Source organism: Sus scrofa, chromosome 1, assembly GCF_000003025.6.
Source record: "Sus scrofa isolate TJ Tabasco breed Duroc chromosome 1, Sscrofa11.1, whole genome shotgun sequence".
Taxonomy (NCBI): Eukaryota; Metazoa; Chordata; class Mammalia; order Artiodactyla; family Suidae; genus Sus; species Sus scrofa.
The window spans coordinates 143,522,639-143,541,053 of record NC_010443.5 but is presented as its reverse complement, the minus strand read 5'-3'; the positions used below and the strand labels follow the sequence as shown (position 1 = coordinate 143,541,053).

The 18,415-nt window shown below is 55.6% G+C and overlaps 1 protein-coding gene across 1 annotated transcript in view; it reads left to right on the top strand.

The window, feature by feature from the left end:
• KLF13 (Kruppel like factor 13) overlaps window positions 821-18,415 on the top strand; it is a 41,098-nt gene continuing 23,503 nt past the window's right edge. Inside the window, 1 exon segment of the mRNA NM_001011505.1 lies at window positions 821-1,409. Coding sequence (NP_001011505.1) covers window positions 821-1,409 — 589 coding nt within the window.

The following is an 18,415-nucleotide window of genomic DNA, read 5'->3' as shown; positions in this document are numbered from 1 at the left end:
TCCGGCAGGAAAATACCCTGCGGGGTCCCCGCCACGGAGAGGAGGGGGAACGGCCCCGCCCAGGCCCGCCTCGGACGTCGTGCGTCAGCGTGCCCGGCTCCGGGCTCCAATTTCCGCTCCTCCTCCCGCCGGCTGAGGGGACACGCCCATCGGCACGCGCAGGCCCCAAGGCCGGGTGGGAGCCTCTGGCTGTACGGATTGGCCCGGCTGAGTACTCATGGACCAATGGCGCCGGCCCTGGTCCTTAGCCACGCCCCCTCACCAGGCGCGGGCACGCGACCGCTATCCCGCCGGTGCGCGCTCCGGGATCCCCGCCCCCTCCGCGTGCGCAGCTCCCTGCGGCCGCCGCCGCCGCCTGTAACCTGCGCCGCCAGGATGTGGCTGGGGGCTGACGTCGGGTCCAGATGTGGCCCCGGCCCCGCCCACCCCCGGGGCCGGGCCGCCCACACCGAGCCGCGGCGCGCACGGCGGCTGTCCCGCCTGCCACAATGCGCGGCGAGGCTGCGGCCACGGCTCGGGGAGGTCGTCCCTAACGTCGCCGCTCGGCATCCATAGGACAGGCCGCCACTGACGCCGCGCGGGGACCCTACTCGTCCGCGCCCCCCATGCGCTCACTCTGAGGTGCCCAGCCGGGCGGGCGCTTAGCAGACGCGGAGCAGCGCGGGTGACGGCAGAGGCGGCTGCGCGCCCAGCCCAGCCGGCGGAGAGGGCGCGCCGCGCCCCCGCCCCCCGCCCGCTCTCCGGAGGCCGTGGGTGCGGATGCGCTGCTGACGACTCGCAGCGACTAGCAGTCTCCCGCCTGCCGGCTGGAGCCCGCACCATGGCAGCCGCCGCCTATGTGGACCACTTCGCCGCCGAGTGCCTCGTGTCCATGTCGAGCCGCGCGGTCGTACACGGGCCGCGAGAGGGGCCGGAGCCGGGACCCGAGGGCGCGGCCGCTGTCGCCGCCACGCTGCCCCACGTCGAGGAGCGCCGCGACGGCAAGGACAGCGCCTCGCTCTTCGTAGTGGCGCGGATCCTGGCGGACCTTAACCAGCAAGCACCGGCACCCGTCTCGGCGGAGCGCAGAGAAGGCGCCGCCGCCAGGAAGGCGAGGACCCCCTGCCGCCTGCCGCCCGCGCCGCCACCCGCCCCCGAGCCCGCCTCCCCCGGTGCTGGAGGCGCGGCGGCCGCGCCTCTTAGCCCGGCGTGGAGCGAGCCCGAGCCCGAGCCTGAGGCGGGTCTGGAGCCCGAGCGAGAGCCGGGGCCCGCGGGGAGCGGCGAGCCCAGCCTCAGACAAAGGGGCCGGCGGGGCCGAAGTCGCGCCGACCTCGAGTCCCCCCAGAGAAAGCACAAGTGCCACTATGCGGGCTGTGAGAAAGTTTACGGGAAATCCTCGCACCTCAAGGCGCACCTGAGAACTCACACAGGTCAGTGGGGCGGCCCGGGCACTCGCGCAGACCTGGGCTAGTGCGGGTCGCCCAGACACGCCCCCGGAGCCTCCGGCTTGGGCGCGGGAGGTGGTCAGGGCCTCGCCCCTTCCCCCGCCGCTCCGGGTTGCGGTCGACCCTGAGAGCCGCGCGAGGCGGGTCCTGGCGCTGGCTGCCGGCGCCCGCCCGGCGACCGCGCCCCCGCCGGGCACGCCCCCTCCCCGGGTGCGCTCGGGCGGGGCTGCGGGGGCGAATGTCGTCATCCGGGCCGGGGTGCGCGCGGGCAGGTGCGGGCGAGCTGCGTGGGGGCAGTGGGGGCCGCGGGTGCCGCCCGGGGAGGTGGGCGGCCGCGGCGCCCGGGAGCCGGGGGGGAGGGGTGTCCTCGCCTGGCCCCTCCCTCGTCGGCTGGGCGCGCTCTCGGGAGCGGCGGGGAGGGGCCGGCTCGGGAGCGCGGTGGGCGAAGTTCACGCGGGGACAGGGCTCCCTCCAGCAGCTCGGCACATTCTTCGCTCTTCCTGTAATTTTTCCAGCGCTCTAAGGTTTAATTTGTCGAAACCAGAGCTGGTGGCGACCGACGCGGGGGGCGGTCCCGGGTTCTTGCCCGCGGCTCTTTGTGGGAACCCCGCCCATCCGGCGGCGGAGGCGCGCTGGACTCGAGGGGCTCCCGGCTGGTCGGCGCTTTCTCCTAAAAGGACCGCTCTGCCTCCAGCCTGTCGTTCTGCGCCGCCCTCCTCCCAGACCCGCTCTCACCTGCCAGGGCCGGATGCGGGCAGGCAGCACCTGCACGGGGGCGGGCGGCCGTCCGGAATCGGCGGCCTGGGTGCCGCGGACCGCCGCCCGACCCCGACCCCCACCCCCAGGCAGCATTTCCCTTAGTGCGGGCCCGGGACGTTGTCGTTAATTCCTCTGAGGTTATTTTTTTTTTTAAAACACAAAAGTAGAAACAACCTTCTAATTAATTGTTCTAATCTTTCTCTCTTAGTTTGGTTGAAAGAATCGTGTATATCCTCTGAGGTCACGCGAACTCTTGGGTGACTCTTTTTAAGTCTTACCTAATTCAGAACCCTTATACCGTTACTTTGTTATCAAAGGATTAGGTTTCTCATTTGTAAAATAATCCACAAGCTAATTAAATAACCGATTTACAAAACGCAGTCTTCAAAAACCTAGAGCTGAAAGGCTCTTTTCTCCCTGTAAATTTAGAACTCAGGCGGCCCAGGGTTTGCAAGCGTCAAGAACTGGATCCCACGAACTTTCCTCTCCGAGGCTTTCCTTTCCTCCCCGAATTTCTGGTCCCACGCTGTGGCCGCCTCAAACCACGTGGCAGGGTCGCGGGTGAAGGTGGGGCCTTTTCTGTGCTTTCTGAGTCAGAATTAGGGGTGTGTGGACTCAGGAGGTGGTGGGGACGTTACTGCAAGAGTGGGTGTGGTTGTGGGGGAGGGGCCAAGCTAGCTTCCCAGCCTGGTGGACCCTGAGTCCCGGGAAGGGCCAGCGTTTGGGGCGTGGCTGCGGTTGAGTGCTGCTTGAGGGACGTGGCCGGTATGGGGCTGGGAACTTGATTAGAAAACCCTTTTTCAGCTTGTTTTTACTGTGGCCTCCCATACCGCAGCACCCGGTACCAGGTTCTTGAATTGCAAAGGGACTGCCCCAGGGGCGGGGCTCCCCCGCGCCTTCGCCTGAGGGTGCCTTCCCGATTGGCCACCCCCCACTACCAGCCCTGGTTCAGGCTCCTTGTGCCCTTCGCGGCACAAGGCAGGGGTGATAGTTGGGGCAGGAACGCTGGGAAACCATGCCTCGCAGTGGGTTGGAAGCCAGCCTCTCTGTGATGCCTAGGAAACCCGAGGCAGCCAAAAGAGGGTGGAATCCATACTCCGCCTGGAGTGTGACATGCCTGTCGTTAAAGCAGGGAGTTGGCCCGTCCTCCAGGTGTGCAGAAACTCCAGCTGCCGGAGCAGTTGTAGATCTCCAAGTCAGGAGTGATCAGGGTTCCTTTGGGGCCCTTGGGAATGCAGATTTCCAGGTCCCAGCGGCTGACTGTAGTTTAATGGTGCCCTAGGTGAATCCTATTATGAACCAAGACCTATTTCTGGCCTAGAGCATCTCCTGGAAGCCCATTTGCAACCTGATTCAGGTGTGCAGAGCATAAGTAAGTGGGGTTTATAAAGGAGGCAGAGACAGCTCACAGAAGGGAGAAGCTAAGCCAGCTGGCTGCAGGGGGTGACTCAAAAGGCTGCCTGGGAAGACCCATGTGGCAGATCTTCACTTGTGGGTTCCCAGAGTGTTTGGGTGGGGGTGGGGGGTTCTTTGCAGGCAGTGGCTCAGGTCATGGCAGGTCTTTCACTCCATTGGGGACTCCCCCCATAGACATTTCATGGCAGACCATGAATACCAAAACTCCTTTAACCAAGGAGGCAGTTGGCAGCTTGCTCTGCCTAGCTATGTGACCAGGGACCAGTCCCTAGGTGTCAGTAATGCTTGGTGAGATCTCCTTTCACTACCTGGAAGCCCTGAGGGAAACAATGTGAAAATCCATTGGGTGGTCCTAGGGTCAACTTTGACTCTGATCTCCCACCGCTGACCAACTGCATGGGGAGAGCTGCCTGTCCTCATTACCCTTGTGTCAGTGTGATCCCTGACTCACATCCCCCAGTAATCATCCTGGGGACTGATTTCCCTCTGTCACATTTAGGTAGTTGTTGATGTCACAACAAACGCATGATAAATAAAACAAAGCCGCAAAGTTGAGCCACTTGTTATTTGGTTGATCATAATGTCCTACCACAGGCCCTGGGAGGTTTGCTAAGACTCCCTTTGGGGACTACCTAGACTAGGAGCAGATTTTCTTGGAGGCTGAAGGGCTTTGAAATTTGATTTGAAAATTCAAGGACTTGGAAAGATGTGGATCCCTCTGGGGGTAGACCCACCCCTGAGCTGGCCAGGACCCATGTCCAGAGGTTCCTGCCTGTTGTCTTTGGTGGTGGGGCTTGGTGAGCCCCTAATGGGCCCAGTCTTTCTTGGCAGACATGGCCCGCATACATTCCTGTTTATTCTCACAAATAATTGTTTTCAGAATGTCTCTGTGCTGTTTTCCCTCCAGCGTCAGTAGCCAAGACATCTCCTTGCACCCTGCTTGGGTTGGACCCATCTCAGCAGCTCTGGGGGCCCTACCGGAAATGTGGACTCCATGCTGGGCACAGCCCCTCCCTGCTGTAGCTCTGGAGTTCCTGTAGTCCTGCATTTCCTGGTCACCTGGCCCTGTTTGGGGTGGAGGTGGAAAGTAGAGTAGGATTGCATTGTCTCAGCTGTTTTCTGTCATAATTTGGTTAGGGTTTGTTTGAAATTTCTCTTGACCCACTAAATAGGGGATTCAATCCTGAGTGAGATTGAATAGTAGGGGCAAGCATTTAGGTCCTCTTCCCCAACACAAGCTCTGGCTTCAGAACATGGTTCCAGACACACCACTTACCCAGACACCTTTCAGGTGCTTCCCGGTGTAGCTGCATTGGAAAGCCAGCCTGAGAGTGGACACTGGCTGGCTGGGATCTCCTTCACCCAGGGAAAGTAAGCTGGCAGAGGGCCAGCACTATGTGGAAGACACAGTGGGATGCAGCCATGCCAGCATATCCTGCCCCTGCTCCCCCAAAGGTCCACTCTGCCAGTGGGACTGTTGTGAAACTCTTCAAATAGTGCAGAAATGTGTAGACAATGTGCAAGCTCTCCATGCCCCCCCAGTTAGCCATTGTCACCCTATATTGGTGTGTCTCTTCCCAGGCTCTTTTAATGGATTTTTGTGTATGTGTGCATGTGTGTCCACAGAGTAGATCATTTAAAAAGACCCACGCAGGAACCAACCAACCTGTTCTACCAAGGTTTCTGTCCTGTGTGTTTGCTTAATGAGACATCATGCTTTTCCTTGGCTGCATTGTACTCACTCCAAGGTGTGGCTTTCCGACCATACCATAATCCCCCCCCCTTTAAAAATTTCTCCTTTCATCTTTATTTATTTTATTTTATTTATGTATTTATTTGCACCCATGGCATATGCAGGTTCCCAGGCTAAGGGTCAAATCGGAGCTATAGCTGCCAGCCTACACCACAGCCATAGCAATGCAGGATCCGAGGGTTTCCGAGCTGCGTCTGCAACTTACACCGAAGCTCATGGCCATGCCAGATCCTTAACCCACTGAGTGAGGCCAGGGATTGAACCTGCAGCCTCATGATTCCTAGTCGGACTCGTTTCTGCTGTGCCATGACAGAAACTCCTATACTATAATTGACCCAACTTCTTATCTGCTGAAAGCACAGCTACGTTGCTTTTCTTGGTTGCTGTTATAAGCCCTGGGGCAATGGGCTCTGGTGTGTGTTTTCGTGTCCAGCTGACATTTGTGTAGGATTGAGACCTGGTGGTGTTAGGGACAAAAGCATAGGTGGCATTTAAATGTGATGTAGAGCTATTGTGTTGACTTAGCTTGACGGATCTTGGTCTCCCCAGTGCTGAAGTTCCCGCTGCATGCCTGGCTGCCTTTTTTTTTTTTTCTAACTTCTCCCAGTTCTCCTTTTGTACATGTGAAAGCATCATATTGAGAATATTTAAAACAACCTCAACAAAACCATCATTATTCTCTCACGCCTCATGGCCGGCTATTGACTTGGCTTACCCCTCAGCCCCTGCCACGTTGAGGTGTGCCCCCAGGAACCCCCAGCTCAGCCTGCATTGCAGGGGGCGAGGTGCTAGTGGAATGCCCTTTGCACCCCTCCCTCCCCTGGCTGAAAATGGACCATACTTCACTTAACCAGAGGCCATGTGTGTGGTTTCAAACTTCTGAAACCAACAGAGTTGCGGGGCCTGCCCCTTCAGAGGAGGTGTTGTAAAGCCCACTCATGATGCCACCCCTCCCCCAACTCCTAGAGCCTTTCTGCTCTTACTTTACTCAGAATCCAGATGGTTGTTTGATTCCTAGATGTGACAGATCGAAAGGGGAAGGGGTGAGATACATTGATGACGCCTGAAAGCAGGGGAAGAAACAAACCAAAGGGTTATTAATATGTACACACGTGTTTAAATGTGTAACTCGAGAAACCCCAACAGCACTAGAGCAGGCACGGAGCTGTCTTGCAGAGACTGCTCTGTCCTCCTGTCATCCCTGAGGTCTGACATTCCCAGCAGAGCTCTTGCGCTGTTGGGACACTGTGAAATTGTGTCTGGTCTGTGCTTTAAGTATACAGAGAGAATAGTTTTTAAAGTAAAAACTTGTAGAATGACACACTCAGCTTTCACGTCGTGCCTAACCCTTCCGCACTGCTTGCCGGATCTGGACATTCTGTTTGTAGTAGTTTGTAGTCAGCTGCTTAATCTTCACAAAGACCGTATGAAATAGGCATTACTACTACTACTACTACTACCACTACTACTACTACTAGTTTTTAAATAAGGACACTCAGGTTCAGATGGGTTAAGAGATATGCCCAAAGTTGCACAGCGGATGAAAGTGGAACTGGGGCTCATGCTGGGCAGCCCTGCCTCTGAGTTTGGGTGTGCCCATGGTGCCTGTCTGGACCCGGGTCCAGGCAGGTGAGAAGGGACCTCGTGGTGTTAGAAGCCCAGGTGCCACTCGCACATTGCTTCCCCACAGATTCTTACTACTTCTGAAACTTTAAGGGATAGTACAGCATTCATACACTCTTCTGCTAGTCATAAAGTGTAACCTTTTGTCACACTTAAAAAAAATCCTTTCCTCCCTCCTTCCTGCCTTCCCTAAATATTGTACTTTCTCCCTCTTTTGCCTCCTTTCTCTCTGAATATTAAACACTATCTAATATACAGTCCATATTCAGTTTCTGGGCTCTGGGATGCAGTTAATTACAAACTTAGTGTCCCTTAGTCTGGAAGAGTCCCCCATCTTTCTGTCTTTTGGTGCATTGGCATTTTAGGGATCCAGGCCAGTTGTCTTTGTAGAACATCCTACAATCTGATCAGTCTCATTGTTTTCTCATGTTTAGATCCAATTTAAACAACTTTTGGTCAAAACTGCAACACAGATGATGCTGGGCACTCACTCATGCACCCCGGCAGGGTCACACGGTGTCAGGTTGCCATGTGGCTATGTCATGTGGTGTGGGGGGTATCTTCCAGCTTTCTCCATCATAAAGGCATGTTCTCCTCTTGATAGTAAGTATCCTGAGAGGTGACATTCTGGGACCATGGTCTTTTGGAGGGCCAGGTGCTACTAGTCAGCCTCCTTGACCCACACTGCTAGGCTGCTGTTCATCCTCCAGCCTCCTTGGCTGGCCAAGTGCTGGGTTTCTTAGGTTCTGTTGTTGGAAGTCTTTAAAGTCAAAGGGCACCGCAAGAGAGTCTCAGGAGCTCCCTTCCCTAAACAAACAAGATACCTAATTTTACATTGAATCCCATGTTTCCAGATGATATTTATAGCAGTTCAAGAGGTGGTTATGGGTGTGTTCCTCTTGATCGGCCCACCCACACCTGGGCTCTGTGCCCCCTGGTGATCCATCTCCCAGGCCTGGGAGTAGCCTGCAGCCAGTGACACCCTTAATGTCCGGTGGGTCTTCACATGCTTTCCAGAAAAAAATGCAATTTTTTTTTTCTTTGCTTTTTAGGGGTGCACCTGCAGCATATGGCAGTTCCCAGGCTTGGGGTCCAGTCAGAGCTGTAGCTGCCAGCCCATACCACAGCCACAGCAACACAGGATCCGAGCCGCTTCTGTGACCTACACCACAGCTCATGGCAATGCCTGATCCTTAACCCACTGAGTGAGGCCAGGAATGGAACGAACCCGTGTCCTTATGGGTACTAGTTAGGTTCATTAACTGCTGAGCCACAAAGGGAACTCCAAAAAATGCAAATATTGATCTAAGTCCACATACCTGACCCTGTTTTTCTTTCCTGTCATAGCCCCAGATGAGATTATTTTCTTGAGAAGTCAATTTCCCATCAAGATGGGAGTAAATCTCGGAGTGTACACTCCAGCATGGTGGCTCAGAATTGGCTGCTGCAGTGAGACTGGGACGGGATGGTGGGGACAGATGCTCCCAGAGTCGAGCGCTGGGCCAATGTAGTAGAGACTGGGACTGGACTTGTCACTCTGCAGAAGGATTTGACACTGGGCACTTAACATAGGACAGAAATCCTCATCCAGTGCAGAGCTCTCACTTGGTCACACGTGTGTACATGGTATCCTGCCTGTTGCTGTGGCCGACCTGAGCCTCCAAGCCTGGGCTTGTTCATGTGGAAAGCATTAGTTTTGGTTCCATGGTCAGTTTTATGTGTTGGGGCCCAGCCCTGCCCCCAACTCTGAGGCTGAGCCTGTGTGTGTGGCTGGGGTGGCCTGGACCAGTGTGGCGTCTGCACTGACATCATTCTGAACAAGCAGAAGAGGGGCATACTCCAGATTTTTATTGTGTGTGTGTGGGGGGGGCATCTATGGGGGGGGTCTGTTTGTTCTCCTTTTTTGAAGTTCATCACACAAAAACACTTGCTAACCAGGAACTTGGCTGCACTCCGTGGCCATTGGCCAGTCTGTCCCAAGGTGACCCATTCGCAAAAGTGCTGAGACTCGATCCCTTAGATTAAATGTTCCTGTGCTTCTGCCACAGGAGCGTGGCCTGCCTTGCATGGGTGGGTAACCTGTGGTCTCTAGGCACAGTGCATAGGCCTGTCTCTTAGAACTAGAGCCCGAGGTGCACTGTGGGGAAGGAGGCTTAGGTGTGGAAGCTAGGAAAGTGGGCTCAGAGGAGTTCAGGGGGCTTCCTGCCCCCCCACCCAGGGCCACCACACAGACACAGAGGAGCTTGACAGGGTGATGGCCAGGCAGCCTGGCAGATGTTCTGAGGCCCAGGATGGGGCTTCTCACGCCTTGGGTTAAGGAGGTCATACAGGACAGGAATTTCCTCCCCCTATAAATTCCTTCTCTGAGCCTTTTCACTTGTTTTAAACTCTTTTATTATATAAATGCTCACTGGGGGTAAAAAAGGATAAAGGACTTGTTTGGGAGCCGAAAGAAGAAGCTAAAGTTAATGGCAGATCAAGAATAGAGGTTTTTGCAAGGAAGTGTTGGGAAAGAGAGGAAACAGAAAAGGCATACACAAGCCTCAGCACTCAGCCCTTTAGCAGGGGAGGAGCCCAGGGGCCCAGGCGTGTCCTTGGCAGGAAGTGAAGTTTTGCCTGGGCCTTTGGCCGGCTGAGTTGCTCCAAACCGTGTCTGAGGGAGTTCCCATTGTGGTGCAGCGGAAACGAATCCAACTAGTATCCATGAGGTTGCGGGTTTGATCCCTGGCCTCACTCAGTGGTGTTGTGAGCTGTGGTGCAGTTCGCAGATGCGGCTCCGATCCCACATTGCAGTGGCTGTGATGTAGGCCAGCAGAGCTACAGCTCTGATTCTACCCCTAGCCTGGAAACTTCCATATGCCACGGGTGCAGCCTTAAAAAGGAAACAAAAACAAAAACAAAACCCCAAAAAACATATCTGAGATCAGGAGGAGGGTCTGGGTGGCAGGGAGTTAGTACCATGGCATCTTATCGGTAACAAACCTCCATAGATTTTTCAGTGGAGGAGGAATGATAAATGTGAATTAATTACATAGTCACCACGGATTCTAATCTGTGTAACAAGTGATGGACAGCTGGCTCACTCAGCCTGTTTCCCTGACTTCTGCCTATTGTTCTCTGTCCCCCACCCGGCCATGTTTGGTTAGCCTACTGGTTGTGGGTGGCTTCCTTGTCTCCACCCAGGGTCCCCTCCCAGTGGGCATGCTGATGAGCATGGCTGGTTGGGCAGTTCCCAGGTCCCCTTTGTCCTATCACTGAGGTCTCACTCACATCCCACTCTGGAAGGATTTCCCTGTATTTGTTGTCAGTTGCCATTTTCATCCCAGAGAACAGGTGAGTGTAGTGTTAGGAGGGACCCCCCCAGGGACTCCAGCTCCTGCAGCCCTGGGTGCTCAGGGCGGTTTCCCCAGCTTTCCTTACCTTTTCCAGAGCATCCCCTTTGGGCTGCTTACATGGCAAATGCTATTTTCTAAAGTTACTTTGTTGCTAGGCCTGAGGCACCAGAATGTTCTCTGGGAACATCAGAAGGACTTTGGGGGATGCCATCGTTTATGATGATGAAATGTCATCTAGCATTTCTGCCCTGCCCTCTTGTAGGTGGGGTCCCAGCAGTTACTGACGAGGCCTCTAGCTTTTGCGTTGGCTCTTGGCGAGCCCACAGTGGTTGTCCTGAGTTGCTGTCAGGCCTTAGGGGTTTGTAGGAAATTCAGCCGTGGCTTTCTACAGGTGTTGATTTGAAGCTGTCCTTCCCTAATACCTGGCTGGGTCTTCCATGTCAGCATCCTGCTGTGGACAAGTTGCATCATTCTTAAATTTACTCATTTCAACCTTTCTCTCCCTTTACCTGATTATCTCCCTGAAATATGAGCCAGGTGTTCTAACTCCTTCCCATATTTAGCTCCTCCTGTCACACGTTCAGCACTGCATGGGGCCTCAGGAGACAGATATTTATGTGTGTGTGCTTGCACATGTGTGTGTATTTATTACCTGAGAGTGTGCACATGTGTGTCAGCCTCGTGCCAAAGCTCAGGACAATTTCTTTAGAAGAAAGCTGGTTTGGGGGGGATCTGGCCAGGTGGCTTCTGCTGCAACAGAGTCGTTTATTTGTCACGTGGTGGTGTGGAGGCCTTGCCCTTTGTGAGCTGGGGGCTTTCGGGGCAGGATTGGCCTCAGGGTGGAGCAGGGACCTTGGAGCAGAACTGGAGGGTGTGAATTCCTGGGCCTCAAAGGGGCACTCCTTCTGGGGCCATTATGCTCTGGATGGTGCCAGCAGCCTGGCATGGAGGATCTGGCTGTGGCTGGCCTGACAGGCCTGAGCCAAGCGCTTTGGCTGCCCAGCTGAGGGTCCAGCCTGGCAAGTCCCATCCTCACATTTCCTCCTCCTTTTCTCCCTCTCCCCCCCTTCCCCCTCCTCTCTTCACACCTGGGATCTAAGCACATTTTTGACCAGTCCTCAGGACCAGGTAGGTAGGTGTGCTAAGGAGCAAGGCCCAGGAGGCTCTGGGAGAAGAGGGTGAGGATGTGGAGAACCCCCTCCCAGTGCTGTGGCCCTGGCTCAGCCTGGGGGATCAGCCGTGGGCTTCCTCCTTTGTCCTCTAGGCTCCTGGGGGACACCCTGGCAGCCCTTTCTCTGGGGTATTGAAGGCAGTGGCCTAGCTGTTCCTGGTTTGTCTGAATCCTCCTACACAGCAGAGGGAGAGGTAAACACTTGGTCGCCTTGGCAACCAGCTAGCCAGGGCTCAAAGTGCTTGTGGCAAGAGAAGCTCTCGTCTCAAGTGTCTAGGATGGGCTTCTATTTTGATTTTTTTTTCCCTTTAATTAGCTAGAGTGACTAAGACACCAAGATGCCTGACCTGGTTCCTATAATTTCTTAATAAACACTTACATTCCCTTCATAGGAGGACTGTTTCTTCCAGTGATTCATGGGCTTTTTCTTTTAAACCGTGGAGAGGCCATGGCGCAGCAGAGCGGGGGTGGCACAAAGGGCCCCACTGGCTGCAGGGAGGTGGGGGGTGGGCTTATGTAAATACCGCACCAGGACTATATTGACTCTGAGGTTGATGAAGCTCGATGAAGAGTTTTAGGGAGACTGTCATCTTAGGATGTTCCCATCCCCATAAATAGCATCTGGAAGTCGCCTGACAGATCGGTCAATCTGTCTGAGCCCAAGCAGTGCTCTCCCCACCAGGTGCTGGGAGGCCAAGGTGTGAACTAGTTTATACCTTGGTACAAGGTGACACTTTGGTGTTTGCTATTAAAGCCTAACCTAGGCCCGGCTGGGTGTCCCATGTCAGTGGGAGGGTCTGGCCAGGTGGGGGCGCCTTGCTGTGGGTGAGACTCAGTGGCACGCTCTCCCGCAGGCTGTGCCCTTTACCTGGGGAGGCCCTGCTCCTTCTGTCTATAAATTACCTCCTACAGTGTCACCTGTCTCCACAAGGAGGTGCCTAGTAACTCACTTGTTTTATCAGGAGTGGTGCTGGCGCAATTGGTTCTTTGCAGGGTTACACCAGGCCTGTGTCCAGGGGCCTATCTTCCTTGTGGGTGTGCAGGGCCTCCTGGCTCCCTTCCCTCTCACAGACAGGCTGAAATCTGCTGGTCTGCCTTGTGGGCCCTCCTTCTGGCCTCCCTGCCAACCCCACGCATGTAGCTGCTTGGAAGCATCTCCCTACTGAGGGGCTGTAGGGGTTCTGTCCAGTTCCCAGTGCCCATGCCCTTTTTAAAGACCTGACAGCCTGAGCTTTGAGTCCTGTGTCATTGCTGTGTCTCTCAGCCTTGCCATGTGGAAGCTTGACTCCATACGTGCTGTGTCTTAGTAACCTCTGTTAGGAGCCTCTCGACTTTTCATTTTTATCAAAGACCTTTTTGCCTGATTATGCATATTTAAACAGAGAGGCAAAATGCAATGTTGGTGAGGACTCCTGGCTTTGGAGGGAAAACAGATTGAGCTTGGCTCCAGGTTCTTAGCTGTGAAGCAGGTTTGGGGCACCCTAACTTTTGACCTCTGAGAGTGTGTACAAGGCAGCCAGTAGAGTGTGTGCACGTGTGTGTCGTGCCCATGTATGCATATGAGTGTGTGGGGGTGTGTTTAGGGTTTTCATGGTGTGGGGGGGTTGTATGTGTGTGGGTGAGTCTTGTGTGCTACCCTGCGGCTCTGCACATGGGGTGAGCTGTGTCCCAGCCTGTCCTGGGCCAGAGAAAGGCTGTGCAGTGTAGCTCAGAGTATCCTGTTGCTATGGACACCCACTGCCTGTGGCCACGCTCAGACTAGGGAGCTTGGTCCTATGCAGGTGAGCCTCTTTTGTTACCAGGGACCAGCCACTCATTCCAGGCCAGACTAATTACAGAGCAGAAGCCACTGAGCTGGAACCTTGAGATGAAAGCCCGAGTTCCCATCCCCAGAGCAGCTCTGGATGTGCCTACCTGCCTGGATAGGAGCAGCGGTGTCGCCTCCACCTCCTCTCCTCTGGGTGTCACTGGTTTTTGACATGGTGATGAGTAGCTGTGCCAGTCCTGCCGGGTAACTCCACCCAGATCCATGGGGTGCTCTGGTGGGACTTCTAGAAGTGGGCTGTCTTGGGAGAGGTTCCCACCCCTCGGGGAGGCCCTGGTGCCGTGATGGCCTTGGTAACTGGCAGCGTCTTCAGTCAAACAATAGAAACCTCATTTGCAGTACAAGCTGCTCCTTCAGGTGGAGAGTGCCATCCTGAGTCCCGGGAATCATGCTCAGCCCAGCCCTGATGGTTGATGTTCCATGACTTCCGTGGTCACTAGCCTCAGCAGCTCCCAGCCTCTTGTTTACAAGGGTAATTGCTTTCATGAGATTTGGGCCATCTGTGGATTTTCCTCTTTCTTCTGTCTTTTTTGGGGCTGCAATTCTGTTAGCAGATGAGAGAATTGTTTCCTAAAGAGAAGCCTGAGAGTATTCTTTTATTATCATTATTAGTTAATGATTTTTATTTTTTCCATTATAGGTGATTTACAGTGTTCTGTCAATTTTCTGCTGTACAGCAAGGTTGACCTGGTCACACATACATATACGCAGTCCTTTTTCTCCCATTATCCTCTATCATGCTCTATCATAAGTGACTAGATGTAGTTCCCAGTGCTATATAGCAAGATCTCATTGCTTATCAGCCTGAGAGCATTCTTGAGGCTGGCTTTTCAGCTGTGGAACCCACAGTTCATGCCCCTTTCCTACTAGGTTTTCATCTTCGCGTAAGTGTTTGGCACCAACATGCTTCTTTTGTGGTCTGAGGGGAAAACACAAATGAGTGTGAGAGCTGAGGGCCTCTATTCTGAGGTGACACCTGGGCTCCAGCATGGCTGTCCCTTCTCTGTCCTGGCATCTAGTTGTTTCAGAGGACATTTGTGAGCGTCTGGGTGGGGCAGGGGCTGTTTCAGGGGCTTGCTCGCACGCACGGAAAGAGGACGCTGAGGCCTGTGCTGTTTCCCCGCCCTGTTTGCTCCGCTACAGTGACGAGGCCCTTAGGGTGGAGCGTCCCCCACACCACCCCTCTGAGCTGGGTGTGGCACCCCTGCAGCTCTGTATTTGCGTGGCCCCAGCCCACCCAGCTGCATGGCACTGAGCCCCGCCCAGAAGACCGCCCTCCTGCCCTTAGGTTGCTCACCTGCTTGGGGCCAGTGGGAAGGAGCTTCAGCCACCACAGGGCCTGTGTGCTCAACAGTGACGCAAACTGGGTTCACATGTTAGGGGATGACTTCCAACTGCAGGAAATGACCTGGGAGAGTTTTCTGCTTACACTGCCCAGAGCTGTTAAGAGCTGGCCAGCAGATCCCAAGCTGTTCCCTGGTTTTTGCCTCCTCTGACCTTGGCTGCTGTGACTCCATGGAGGATGGAGTCTTGCAAAGGCCTGGGGTGGATGGCTTGAGGGCACCTTGGCTCCCAGGACTGGGACTGGTGTCTTGGCCCAGGTTTCAGAATCACTTGTGGGGGCACCAGACCTCTGCCTTCTCTGACTTCCTGGGGACCCTGCCCACTGTGCCCGGTGCCTGCGTGGTCACAGTGTGTTACTGCAGCCCCAGAGGCAGGTCTTGCTCCCCTCCCTCCTGTGCAGACATCTGCTCTCTTCCCTTACCTGCAGCAGGGCTGGGGTGTTAGCAGAGTAGTTCCCTGAGCGTTTCCATCACAGCCATCACCTCTCTTTTCAGGCCAGGGTTATGGCTTGGCTGTGTCAGTGAGTCCAGCTGGTGGGGCATCCGTGAGGGAGCTGGGGTGCTGGGAGCCAGGCTGGAAACCAGCAGCAGCCTGGGCAAGTGCTCGCTTGCCAGATGAGCTCCTCTGTGCCCTGGTTGGGCGTGGGGCATCCATCCTGGGCGGCCTGCTCCTGCCACATGGACATGGGCCTGGCTCCTGGGGGTTTACCCCCTGCTCCAGAGCCTGGACTGAGGGGCCTGTTTCCTCTGGTGAGAAGGGAGAGCTCTGGAGGCCTGGGCTGTCCTGCCACACCCTTCCCCAGAGCCAAACGTGCCAGTCACAGGATGTGTTCTAAGAATGTAGAGAATGAGTTCTGGCTCTGGGGTTTACAGATTTTTTTCCCTTGAGGCAGTTGAACCTTTCTGTCAACAACATCTCAATGGATTCCAGGGCAGAAAAAGAGCTGGGAGGGTTGCCAGCTGGGGCAGGGGTAGGTGAGAGGGGAGGAGTGGCTGGCCCTCCTGGGCACTCTCCATGCCCCCAAGGACAGCACCAGCTGCCCCAAGGCTGGCGCAAGGTTCTATCTCCACAACCGCAGTCAGAGGAGTGAGCTAGGTGTGGCCAACCCTTGGGGCCTGAGGTCTGGGGCAGGTGCTTCTGGGTTCGGGGTTGACGTCCTCCCTGGACACTCAGAGAATTTCCCTGGCGTGATTGGGCTGGGCCCTTGCCATCTGGCAGGAGGAGGCAGGATGAGACAGGGCCATATCGAGGGGCAGAGTGGGCCGACATGAGGTCCGAAATCCTTGGGCAGTGGGGTCCTGACCCACCCTGCAGCCCAGTTGAGATGCACTGGGCTCTTTAAGTGGGGGAGAGAACGTGGCTGGGGGTCAGGTGACGACAGCCCTGGGGCTGGGGTCTGGCCTGGCCAGTGGCACACAGACCAGTGTGTAATGCTGCATTTGTGGGCATGTCAGGGAACAGGGTAGGGGTTATGGGGTTTCTTCATTATTCCCTAAGTGCCATGAAGGCGCCTCAGTTCTGGCTGGTGCTTCTACCACTTGAGGACTTGATGTCTGCAAGGCCAGTGCCATGTGGCCCCATCCTATAAGCTGCTCTGGGCTGGGAGGCCTGTGCCCCTCCCCCAACACTCCCCTGCCCCATGGAGCTGGTGCTTTCTCTGGCAGGTCTGGGCCTAGGTGCCCACCCTGTGCTCAGTCTGAGCATGAGGAGCAGGTGGGGCCTCCAGAGCCAGAAAGCTGAGCTGCCCTGCTGCCCTGGCCCCTTCACTGGTGGCTGGCAGGGCCACTGGGCAACACCCTACCTGGCCTGCAGGTGTCACTGTTGTGAGGGGGCCTCTTGCAGGACACTGCTGACCCAGGGTGTCCACTTGGCCACCTTGTGGGAGGGTTCCATGTTTTAGCTGCAGGACTTGGTATCTGCACCTTCCCATGTACAAGGGTGGCCCTCCTAGGGGCTCTGCTGCCCCCTTCCCTGCTGCTCATGGCCCCTGCTGCACCACTGTGAGGCCTGTGCTCTGGTCCCAGTTCTAGAAGAAGAGTGTCAGAGAGCAGGCTTTGCTTGTGATGGAACCCAAAGGGAGCTCAACCCCCAAGCACCTGTGTGTGCGGTGTGAGCCCCTGTCCTGGCAGAGGTCCCCCCATGCCAAGGCCGGCACCCTAGTGAGCCTCCAGCCTGTCTCCATGCACAGAACACCAGGCCAGTGAGCTGGGCTTAATTGCTTCTGGGAAGATCACCCATCTGTGGTTCCAGAAAGTACCCTCTTCCTTTTTTTGGGGTAGGGGTGTGTGTGCCTGCAGCATGGAGAAGTTCCCAGGCAAGGGATCAAGCCTGAGCCACAGCACTGGTAATGCCAGATACTTAACCCCTACACCACAAGGGGACTCCTCTCCATCCTTTTCCTGAAACTCACAGCCCCCCTAAACACACACCTGAATTCAAGCTTCTCCTCGGCACCAGCCACCTTCCTTCTCTCCCAGGTTGGTTCCCTCTGACACTGACCCCATCCCTTTGGTGAGAAATAAGGTGAGTATTCAGTTCCCCCCACCCCCACACTGGCATCAATGCTGGGTTCTCCCTGGAGCCACAGGCATGGGACCACTCCCCACTGCACACCTTCCCTTGGTGCAGCCTGGCTCCGGCTCAGCCCCCACAGCCTCTGGTCCTGCTGGAGCTCTGCTACCACCTCTTCTTTCTCCTCACATCGTACCCAAGTGCCTGACCTTTCAAGGCCTCTTGAGCTTCCGGCCAGGGACCACCCCTGCCGCCCACACCCCAGCTTCCCTTGAGGTGACCTTGTCACAACAGCTCACTTCCCCATGCCTTCTCTTTCAGAGGCATTACCTTCAACTGGAAGAAGACGCAAAGGCACCACCTGCACCCCCAGACCTTTCAGTTTTTAGACAGGGATGACCCAGGCACTCGGTCATGGTGTCCTTTGTGCCCCCAGCCTCTGGGCCCGGGCCTATGTGCATGCCCCTCTGTGGGCATCTTTGGGAGGAGGCTTAGATGCTCTCTTGGCTCCTCCTAGACAGCTTGACCAGGAGGGAAGTTGCATCTGCAGCAGCCTGTCTCGTGCCTGAGCGTTTGCATCCCAGCCTTCATGACCCCCATGAGTTGGCCTCAGCTCTAGTGGCTTCTTCCTGCTCTTCAGGGCACCCCTCTGTTTCTAAAGGTGAGACTTAAGCTCTAGGTTTCCCTGCTGATGGAGGAAAGTGGAAAACATACAGGACTTGGTGGGATGTCAGGCTGCCCATGGGAGGGTCAAGTCGAGAAGAGGATACAGCTAGCAGCCCTGCTACCCTCTCTGACAGACTTGATTTTGTGCTGAAGTGATAGCAGTACCCAAGGGCCTAGCTGTGCCAGCCCAGCCTTAGAGCTCTCTGGGAAGAGAAGAGCCATGCATGGCACATGCACACACACACACACACACACACACACACAGGCACACAGATTTTTGTTGAAAATGATACGTTGACTGCAAACAATGTTGAAAAATTTAGTAAAGCTCAAAAAAGAGATGAAGTGGCACGCAGTTTTACCTCTCAGAGCAGTTGTTTGGCCCTGTCCTCACTTTTGGTGAACCTTTAGTTCACCTGCATTCAGCTCCAGGAAGCCCTCTTGGCACCTGGCCTTGCCGGCGTAGCCACGGACATGCAGTTCTCCCACAGGGGCACTGGTCAGACTACACGCCAGGCCTTCATGCCTTGTGCTCTGCTTTGGAGCCTTGGTGGCTGCCGTTGGGTTTAGCACCTTCCAGGACTGTCT